Source organism: Merops nubicus, unplaced genomic scaffold, assembly GCF_000691845.1.
Source record: "Merops nubicus isolate BGI_N331 unplaced genomic scaffold, ASM69184v1 scaffold6860, whole genome shotgun sequence".
In the NCBI taxonomy this organism is placed as follows: Eukaryota; Metazoa; Chordata; class Aves; order Coraciiformes; family Meropidae; genus Merops; species Merops nubicus.
The window spans coordinates 45,490-55,644 of record NW_008580795.1 but is presented as its reverse complement, the minus strand read 5'-3'; the positions used below and the strand labels follow the sequence as shown (position 1 = coordinate 55,644).

Sequence of the window (10,155 nt, the reverse complement as noted above, 5' to 3'; positions counted from 1 at the left end):
GGGGTCGGGGGTGGCGCTGGGGCCCCGGGCAGAACAGCTGCCCGGTGCTGCCTGGGCCGCGACAACCTGTTAGCAGCATCTCGGGATCTTCCCGCCGCCCCTTGCCGTGGACTCGCTTGCGGCCGCCGTGGCGCTCGGGGCGTTTCTTGGTGCCATGTGTTTCGAGGCTGGCCTCTGGTGGGGTCTCTGGGACTTGTAGTGCGATGGAGGGAGGCAAGGGGAGGTATTTTCCACCTTTCACTGCCATGTCCATCTCCCTCAGTTGCTGTTGGATTTTGGTGTTCTACCAGTTCTTTTACTAATGGAGGTTATTCATTTCAAGTCTGCACATCAGCATCTTGGAAGACATGTTAACTTTGTTTTTGTAGTGTTGCTGCTCCAGCAGTGTCCACAGAACAGGGTAACACAGGCAGAAAGCAGCACCCACCTTGCATCTGTTGATGCAGGTACTGTCCTTAGGGGTCTCATGTCCCAAAAGAGATTGTTGGGTCTTATGGCTGCCTAGCACCAGCCTGGGGTGCAAAGGCAAGAGTGCAGCATCCCTGGAAGCTGATCAGAAAGCTTAGGAAGTAGCTTGGGAGGTGCAGGAGCCCATTTGCATCCAGATCTGGCAGCAAGCCTCTCTTTCCTCTGTGGGCAGATGCTTTCTTAGCAAACCCACAGCAGAAGCACTAGAGACAGGAAAGAGCTCTGTGAAGCATGGTGAGGTCCTTCAGTGGAAAGGGGAGGTAACTCACATCGTGCTCACAAGAGGGCCCTGATAGTGAAGACTGAATCCCAGTCTTGAACTGAAATTTCCAAGGAAGTGGTGAAGTCACAACAGAGTCTGAAGTGTGGCGTGCTGTCAGAAATGTACACTGCCAAACAGCATGGCCACTATGTCCCAAAACACCAATGGGCTTTCGGGAAGTCACCTATTTCACAGTGCACCAGAGATAGGTGTCTAGATGTCAGAGGCTCTTGACTTGTCAAAATCTGAAATGAGATTGGTTGTCATCTTTCCAAGAGGTGATGCAAAAGGAGAGGTGTTTCTTACAAGTGTCCAAAACATGGAAGAGTCTGGATGACTGTGGCAACAGCAGGTTGTCTTTCAGTCTGAGAGCATATGCCTTCTAAGAAATGATGAGATTTTTTTGGTTGGCAGAAAGCTGAGCTTTCTCAGGAGTTTGTCTGAACCAGCTGTTGCTCTGAATGAAGTCCAAGGGAAGTTGGGAAACAGCTATTCTCACATCTGATGTGCAGTTAATGCTGGGTATCATCAGCCTTGGAGTAGTCTGTCAAGTCCAGGAAGATTTAGCCACCTGCTGCTACTCACCATGGATGCTGAATGTAAGGAAGATGATAGGACTGTGAGGAACACATCAACAAATATCAGCTTCACAAGTGGAGGTGCCCTACAGAGGATGTGGACTTAGAAAAAAGATCTTGAAGCTGCAGCAGTGTGAACGTGCTAGGGTCAGAAAGAGGACAGGGGAATACCTGGATCAGCTACATCAAACAGCATAAAGGATACTTCTGTAATGTTCATATGGATATCTGGTCTTCATGTCCTTTAAGGACACAAGGTCCTTTTCCTGATCTCCTTAGAGGACATCATCCAGTCAGTGTGTGAGCAGGAAATCTGCATGATCCTGCTGAGAAAAAGCAGAGCAGATCTCTTGGTAGCTTGCTCAGGCATGTGAAAGGCAGAATTTCTGGTGGTGGCTGGGCCGGTAGTTATGCTGGGTAATGTTTGCTCAAATGCAGGCAAGCAATTGGGTGAGAGATGCTTTACTGTAGAACGATGGAGTGGTTACTACACTAATAAAGAATATAACAGCTTTCCTCCTAAATGCTGTTAAGGTGCCGGTGTCCTTGGGACTCTGTGCTTGTGTGAGTGGCCAAACATAAGAGCGAGAGGCAGTTTCTGAATCGGTGGTGCTGTCCTGGCCTCCAGCGTGGTGAACCTTGTGGCCCAGAGAAGGAGTTCTTGCCACCGCTATTACAAAGATGGCTCCTGCACTAATGCAGAAAACTAAACTACGTGTGGAGTGGTGGCAGCCCAGGAGCCAACCATATCATCTTCTCGTTGCTTCCTGCCCTTTGGCAGTCTCTTCCTTCAGGGACTGCTCTGACACTTCAAAAACCATGATCACCAGGTATGTGCAAACACAGTCTCTTAAAAGAGCACGGTCACAAGGGACTTCTAATGAGGCTGCTGAATTTCCTGGTGTGAGTGTTCCCTTGGGCACCAGGTAGTAACAGAAGAGCCAACGCTGTCTTGGGCAGCAGTGGGGATACATCTGGTAGGTGTGACTGACTGGGCATTAGCTTCAACCATGTGTGCTTTCCAAGACTCATGCTTGTCTTGGGTAAAGCATGGGGAGGAAAAAAAAAAATCAATTTTAAAAAATCAGTATAAAGAAAGATGAAGCAAAGTCCATGGCCACATCAATTCTGTCAGATCAGAATAGCTGGAAAGAGACTGAACCTTCTTAGCCCTTTCTCTGTGATGGAGATGATGATAGTCAACCTTGTGGAGATCCCACACGGTCTACGGGCTTCAAGGGTGATGTGAGTAACGGAGGGAGACAGGGAAGGAAGAGGGGGAAGTGATCTGTTTTGCACCAGTGAACATGCAAGTAGTTTGTTTTTCTGTCCCACATCTCTTCCATCCAGGAAATGGGGCCTGTCCGATGGCCAGGTCACACTTTGTGCTTCTCATGTCCCGGCACAGCGTGGTAGCATCGCACAGCTGGGGACCCTAAAGATTTTTGGAAACATCTAATGGTGAGGAGAGCCAGGTGATGACCACTAGACACTAGTGCCATCGTAATTTCTGTAAGGCTGTGAAAACCCAGGGGAGAGAAAGTACAAAGAACATCCTTAGCTTTAAATGCCAGGAACTGAGCATGCTGATTGTGACTTAGAGCTGGGAGATGGCTCCCGAGATATCTCCCAAGCTGCAGGTCTGACTCTCAGCAAAGCCACTTCCCCGCTCTCTAACACTGGGTGACTTTCACTTGGAGAGTTTCCCATGCGCATGAGAGCTGCCTCTGCGTGGGGAAGGGCAACGCTTCCTGTTTTTCTGCAGCACTGCTCCCTCCTCCTGCTCGGGTTCCTCGGGCAGGCTGGCAGCCGCTCTCACGTCTGGGTGAAGTCTCTCCTCTGTTTGCTCTGCTGTTGCACCAGACCGACTTTCTTAATTTTTTTTTTAATCTCTGCATTTGTTCTCCGACTGCCACGTCACCTGTACATTCCGAGGGCAGGGCGGTGTTAGGAGCAGCCAGGAGAGCAGGTGAGAATTGCTTGTGACTCCCAGGAAAAAAAACACCTGTGTGATATACGAGTTGGTTTTGTGGTTTCATGTAGAGGAAGGATTTTTTTCCAGGTGTCTTTTTCTTACCTAATGCTGCAGAACAGACGTTGTTTGGGCTGTGTCTGCTTCAACACCTCTGTAGTGGATGCTATACCTGCCACTTTAAGTTGGTGACTTAAAGTCAAACAGTTTCTTTTGCTCACTGGCACTCTCATGTATTGATCTGTTAATCCAGAGGTAATGACCAGTAAGTGAGTCTCTGCAATGTAAGACTTAAAAGCGGATCTGGCCTTAACCACAATACTGTGGTTAAGAGGCAACAGTCTTTAAAGTTGAATTCCTCACTCTTTCAAGGAAGGGTCTTGTGCCTTTAAAAAGAAAACCAAACCCACACACAAAAAACCCCAAACAACAAAAGCCAACGTCTATATATAATATGCAGAACCTCCAGGGGACCGCGCAGGCTGACATGATGTCACTGGCTTTCTCTGCCAGCCTTTCACACGCCTCAGAGGCGAAGCCGCTCCACAGCAGAGCTCTGTGGCCTCGCCTGTGCTTGCAGGGAGCTGTGCTTGGCATCACGAGGTGGCTGCTGCCCCCGGCCAGCCCAGCTCTGCAGGACAGGCCTGCTCGTGGACCAGGAGTGGTTAGCTGGATGTAAAGCCTCTCCTGTTGCCACGCTTACTGCTGCTGTTTTTTTGTTTTGTTTTTTTTAAGTCCTTGCCAGGCAGGGTTGGGGGAGGTCTGCTGAATATAGTATCTATGTGAGAAGAAAAATAGCCTTTTTAAATGTCAGTAGCTAAGCCCAGTTCCTGTGTGAGATTGCAGGCATATACTTGTGCAGTATGAGTAATGACACAGCAGACAGGCTTCTGAAATGAGACCTCTCATTTAAGTATCTCTAAAAGTCTCAGCTGAGTGTAAGGCCCTTCCAAAAGTACGCTGTCTGTGCAAGCACAGCTGGGATGCCAGCCCCAAAGGGCAGGGGAAGGACTGTACCAGTAGAAGGCATCATCACTGTGCATCTGCTGTTGCATTATACTGAATAATGTTTGTTTGCTTTTGTTGTTAAAATGAAGCCACATTACTTCACATGCTGTTGCTGTGGGCAGGCTGGCAGGGAACAGGAACTCAGTGGATAAACCTGGAGCACATCTCAGTGCAGTGGGAGTGTCTGGATGAGGGGATGAGGCTCTGAAGTGCTGGCATGAGGAAGCCTGAGAAGTCTTTTTAAACCTGCCACCAGTGGCAGGGCAGGACTTCATTTGCCTTAGGGACTTTTTGTGACTTCTCTGGTATCATCTGTTCCAAGATAAGGCTCCTCAGGTGGCCTTTTCCACTGAACAACTCCATGCTTTCTGGCTGGGTTGGCAGGTGACAGGTGTTTGCTAATCTTGATCAAGCTTGCAATTTATATGCTTTTTTTTTGGTTATTCGTGCGCAGATGTGTTGCAGTACATGGATCACCTCAGCCTCCATATAAAGCTCCAGCTAACTTCTCCTATCCTGAACTAAACGAGAGATTCCAGGGAGAAGTAGCAATGCCTGGAATGCCAACTTAGAGGTTCCTGTTTGACCAGCCCTCCCAAGCATAACCAAAGGAGGATGTTGATGGTAGCACAAGCCATCACAGAAACTCATCCTGAAGAGCAGCAGTCTATACTTTGGGCAACTGTCTGTGGTGGTTTAGGAGTTGCATTAGTGCACTGTTACTGGCATCACAGCGATGTAAAAGCAACAACTTGCTGTTGCTGGTGTCCCCCTTGAGAAATGAGTACAGTGTCCAAGTTTACCCAGATAAATTTGCTTCTCTGCAGGCAACATGGTGGAATGGTGTTTACCCCAAGATATTGATTTGGAAGGTGTGGAATTCAAATCCATGGCAAGTGGGTCCCACAAAATCCAGTCAGATTTCATGTGAGTATATCCAAGTTATACTACTCCTCTCCTCTTTTTATGTAGCTGTACATCTACACCACCATCCCTTAATCAGAACATGCAAGAAAAATGCCATCTATGAAGCTTCTGGATAAATGTGCTGCTAAACTGTACCTAGCTGAGCCAGACATACTAGTTAGATACTCTTAACATCCTATCAAGTACCAGCTAGCTGCAGGGATCTGCCATGTGACAGCTGTGGCTGTGGAGGTCAGCTGGTGAATGGGGTGGGCTAGCTTACCAATGGTGTGCAAATTTTAATGTGTATTGGGCAAATCATACTGCACTGCCACTACTGGCACTGTTGTCAGAGGCCTCAGGCGAAGGGGAAAGAATGGCAGAATGGAAATGGGAAGGATTTTGCAGGAATTGGACTTAGAAATAAAGATCTCCATTCTGCCAGTGCTCCTGGGCCCTTTAAATGCTGTGATAAACAGTCTGAGCTCACTTTCTTCATTGCTAGCTCCCTCCTTCAATAGAAAGATATAAGCTAGGAATCTTCTGCGTCCCCATCCTTTTGTGACCCCAGTGTTGCCATGCAGCCATGTTTTGCAATGAATTGCAGTGTTGCAATTCCTTTTGGTCAGGAGTAACAGTTACTTTCGCAAAGGCACGTGAACTGAACCCTCACACTTGGTGTCCTGGCACCCAAAATACGACTAGGTAGCTAGCAGGCCCTTCTTTGGAAGAAGAGCACTGCATTGACTGTGTCCTGCATCATCTGTTAGTTTTCCTACCTGTGTTCCTCACCGGCCTGTGACATGGCTGATAAGGGTAGAGGCACTGAGAACTCTTCCCTTAAATGCCCAGAGTTGCTCCTGAGAAGGCTAGGGCACCTGAGGCCTGCCCTCAGCCCTGCTGATAGCAGGGTGGGATTTCAGGGGGTTCCCTAAAGATGGAACTGTCCCCAAATCAGTATTGTTAGCATTCAGTTACCTACCTTTCTTCTTTTTAACATTAATCCTTCTGTCAAACATCTGTCTCCAGTTACTTCCGGAAGGGGCTCTGTTTTGGCCTGGCCTGCTTTGCCAACATGCCTGTGGAGAGTGAGTTGGAGCGTGGTGCCCGCATGAAGTCCGTGGGGATTCTCTCCCCTTCCTACACACTGCTGTATAGGTACATGCACTTCTTGGAGAACCAGGTCAGGTAAGTTCCCTTGGGAATGGGACTGGCCACTCCTTGCTTGGGAGAGGTAACGTTGCCTTGATGGAGAGTGGTTTTAGGTGCCAGTGAGAATTTGGCTACAACCTGAGCTATGATTTCCTTGAATGACTATCTCTCCAGGAAGAGTTAGAGGTTCAGCATGGGAAGGAGACAAAGAACTGATTAACAGCAGTCTGTTCATTGCTAACAAGCTAGTCAAATGCTACCCAAACCCTTTGTTTGGGGTTACTTTGAGTGGACGTAAGTGTCAAGGGGAGAGTTGAGAGGAGAAGTTGTTCCCCTTTCCTCCCTCTGAACACCACTTTACTAAGGGCTCACAAAACACTTTTAAACCTACGATGGTGATCCTGGCTAGGCAGGTGTTTCAGCTATGTTGAGTGAACCTGGCATGGAAAAGAGAGATGGTAGAAGGAAAAGCTGTTCCTACCTGAGCACACTTAAACCAGGGTCAGTACTATGCATACATCATCTTGCTGTCCTGCCCATGTTCTCTGGCTGCACTCAAACCTGGTGTTGCTCCTGACACTTCATCTGCCCTCCTGGGCAAGTCTGTACAACGGAGGCACACAGGGCTTCTTTGGTAGCTGGGCAAGCAGATTGTGACTGGGGGCAAGGCACTAAATAAGTAGAGTCTGGAGACAATACAGATCTCCCCTTTTTTCTTTTCTTTTCCAGACACCAGCTGGAGATGCCAGGGCACTACTCCCACCTAGAGGCTTTCTATGATGACAAGAAAGGAGTTCTCCCTGATAGCAAGAGCACCCCCATCTCTCAGCAGCCTGTCCGCTGGCTGCCATCCATCCACAGATACATGTACCCAGAGATGAAGGTGAGGCAGGTGCCGTGAGTCTACCAATGGGCAGTGTGCTGCTGCTCCTTGCTGATGTCTCATCCTTTATGTACACAGTCACTCCAGTGCTTTGGAGGCTGCTTTAGGTAACATTTTGTTACTTGAATTGTTACAAGCTGCAACTCTCTGTCCTTGACATGTGCTGGTCTTGTGCCTGCATTTAGACTTAGCATCTGTGCATGTCCCTGCCTCACCTCTGAGCTGTTTTCTTCCCTTACTCTCCACCTGCAGATCACACACCCTGCTGGCTGTATGTCTCAGTTCATCAAATTCTTTGGTGAGCAGATCCTTGTCCTCTGGAAGTTTGCCCTGTTGCGCAAGCGCATACTGATATTTTCACCACCCCCAGTTGGAGTTGTCTGCTATAGAGGTATGTTTCCAGGGACACTGCGGAGCTACAATCTGGTAGGCAGAAATGCCTGTGGGTACTGAGGGGAGAGGCATCATGCAGGTCTTCAAAATCCATCGTAACCATTCCTTGTGAAGTTACCAGTCAGCCTGTGCATAGTCATCTCTTACCAAATGTTTTTCTTCAGGCCTTTTGGGTAGGGACATACCTGGCACTGTCAAACCCAGTTCCTGCCAGCATAGGACGATAAGTGTACTGAAGGAATATGTGGAATCTAGACCATGGGATTCCTATGGGAGAACTGATTATCTCCTATCCAAAATAGAATGTCCCTACTTGAAGTTCTGGTGTCCAGGGGCATGTCAAAGCTCCAACCATTGTTTTTATAGAAGCGTGTATGAGAACTGAGTAAGTGGGGTTCAGAATGCCCTTGAGGGAATACTTCAAGTATCTCAGGATGTACTTCTTTCATCTACAGTGTATTGCTGCTGTTGCCTTGCCAATGTTTCTCTGCCTGGTCTTGGAGGAACTGTCCCTGAATCCAAACCATTCTTCTATGTGAATGTGGCAGACATAGAAATGCTGGAGACAGAAGTATCATATGTGGCTTGTAAGTATGATGGATTAGGTGTGACATTTTTAACTTCAGCCTGCAAAATATCTTGAAACATCAAACTGTGGGATAAAACAGATGAGAAATAGGATGTGCGTGGAATGGATAATTATGAAAGCAGGAGAGAACAGTTGGTCTGCTGGGAAAGCAACATCCTCTGCTCAGAAAATCTTCTCTTGATTTTGCAGGTACAACAGAAAAGATTTTTGAGGAGAAACAGGATCTCTATGATGTCTATGTGGACAACCAGAATGTGAAGACACATCATGAGCGTTTGCAACCACTCCTGAAAATTAACAATGCTGACAAGGAGAAGTACCGACGGCTCAATGACCAGAGGTAATAACAGACACCTCGGCGACCCTAGTCCTGAGAGGAGTGCAGGGTGATGTGGGATAAAGAGGACACTGCTCCTTTGTACTTTCTATCTTGTCATAGTATTTTCAACATTTCCCACTGCATCAGCTCATCTCTGAGATTCTGGTTCCACTGTAGCTGGCTGGTATGGGAACACATGGGCACTCTGCACACATACAGTCGCTCCACCAGTGAGCTGTTGAAGCAGATAGAAGGCAGGAAGAGAAGCAGAGGTTGTGACTCACCATTGGTTCACCACTGATTGGTGGCAAAACTAAAACCAACCTATTTTCTAGTCCAGTGCCTTATAAAGACCACCCTGTTGCCTCAGATACTGGGGCAACAGTGTCAGTCTGGTGAGTCTACAAGAAATGGATGTAAAGTTTTTTAGTTATAATCCTTGTCTTCTCATAATGCTTTGAGGCTTGCTGGAGGTATATGCAACTAATCTGTCTCCCTTCTTTCAGGCAGATGTTAATGTATTCTCAAGAAGTGGGTGAGGATTGTAGCTCTTGTGAAGAGGACCTTTTCATCTTGTGAGTGGCAACTTCTAATACTTAGTTGGTCACTGTTAGGCTTAGGGAGCCTCTTTCACAGATTTCATGTTTCATTGGTTGGGCATATTATGAAACATCATGCTTCAACTTCATTCCATAGCCAGCTCTCTTCCTTCTCTTTTCTCCTTGGCTTTATGGGAGCTGTAGGTCTGAGGTACCCACTTGGTTATCACAAAGTACACAGCAGGTGATAACGTGGCTTTCTTCTGAGGAGTGAATGCCTACCATAAATCGTCCAGACAGAAGCACCGCTATAAATGAAGTTACTGCTTTATCTTTGTTCATTCTGGGTTATCCACCATAAGGTGGATGGAAAACTCCTGGAGCATCACCTAAGAAGGTGGGATCTATTATTGAAGGGGGTTAAATGCAGGTCTGGGGCTCTGCTCCCTCTTTGGTAAATAGGCTATCTTTGTTTTGGTCTAATGCCATCATCTTAGCTGACTTTATCCAATAGGTTTTTCATGGAGCAGAACAATCGCATATTTCAGACGCTGATGGAGGTGTCGGCCAGCCAGGACAAGACGCTAACAGCTGACCATGCACGGGGCATGGGCCTGGACCCACAGGGAGATCAGAGCTTCCTTATGGACCTGCTGGAAGTCTATGGCATTGACGTTATGCTCGTCATTGACAACCCCTGCTGCACTTAAACCAAGGACAAGAGAGATGGGGAGCAAAGGTCACTCCTTAAAGACTACCAGACATCGCTTAGGAGGATCACTGGAACTCACCACAGCCACTGGACGGATCTAATTTTATTTAATAGCTTTATAGGGAGAGTATTTATAATTTTAAAACAAAATGTGATTTTTATTTTCTACCACTCAACTTCCCAATGATTACCTGTTCCATTTGTTGTTTTCTCCCTTTCTCTTTAATTTGTAGTTTTTTGTTTTAGAATCATCAAGATCACTGGTAAAGACATTAAAAAGAAGTGGCCCTGGTACTGAGTCCTGGGGGACACCTCTTGTGACCGGCTGCAAACTGGATTTAGCTTCTTTCACCACCACTCTTTAGGCCTGGCCA

General features: G+C 47.3%; 1 protein-coding gene across 1 annotated transcript; it reads left to right on the top strand.

The window, feature by feature from the left end:
• The first annotated feature begins 3,538 nt into the window (after window positions 1-3,538).
• Window positions 3,539-9,779, top strand: KIAA1147 (KIAA1147 ortholog). Its single transcript, XM_008939664.1, has 9 exons — window positions 3,539-3,545; window positions 5,116-5,215; window positions 6,224-6,382; window positions 7,076-7,229; window positions 7,482-7,620; window positions 8,078-8,209; window positions 8,401-8,551; window positions 9,037-9,105; window positions 9,584-9,779. Exons 1-9 carry the CDS (start codon window positions 3,539-3,541, stop codon window positions 9,777-9,779), a joined length of 1,107 nt encoding a protein of 368 aa, XP_008937912.1.
• Window positions 9,780-10,155: the final 376 nt, after the last annotated feature.

Excerpts from the sequence above, each read along its gene's own strand:
- KIAA1147 (XM_008939664.1), top strand. Across the intron at positions 5,216-6,223 it reads AAAATCCAGTCAGATTTCAT|TTACTTCCGGAAGGGGCTCT; the intron begins GTGAGTATATCC and ends ATCTGTCTCCAG. Across the intron at positions 9,106-9,583 it reads GAAGAGGACCTTTTCATCTT|GTTTTTCATGGAGCAGAACA; the intron begins GTGAGTGGCAAC and ends TTTATCCAATAG.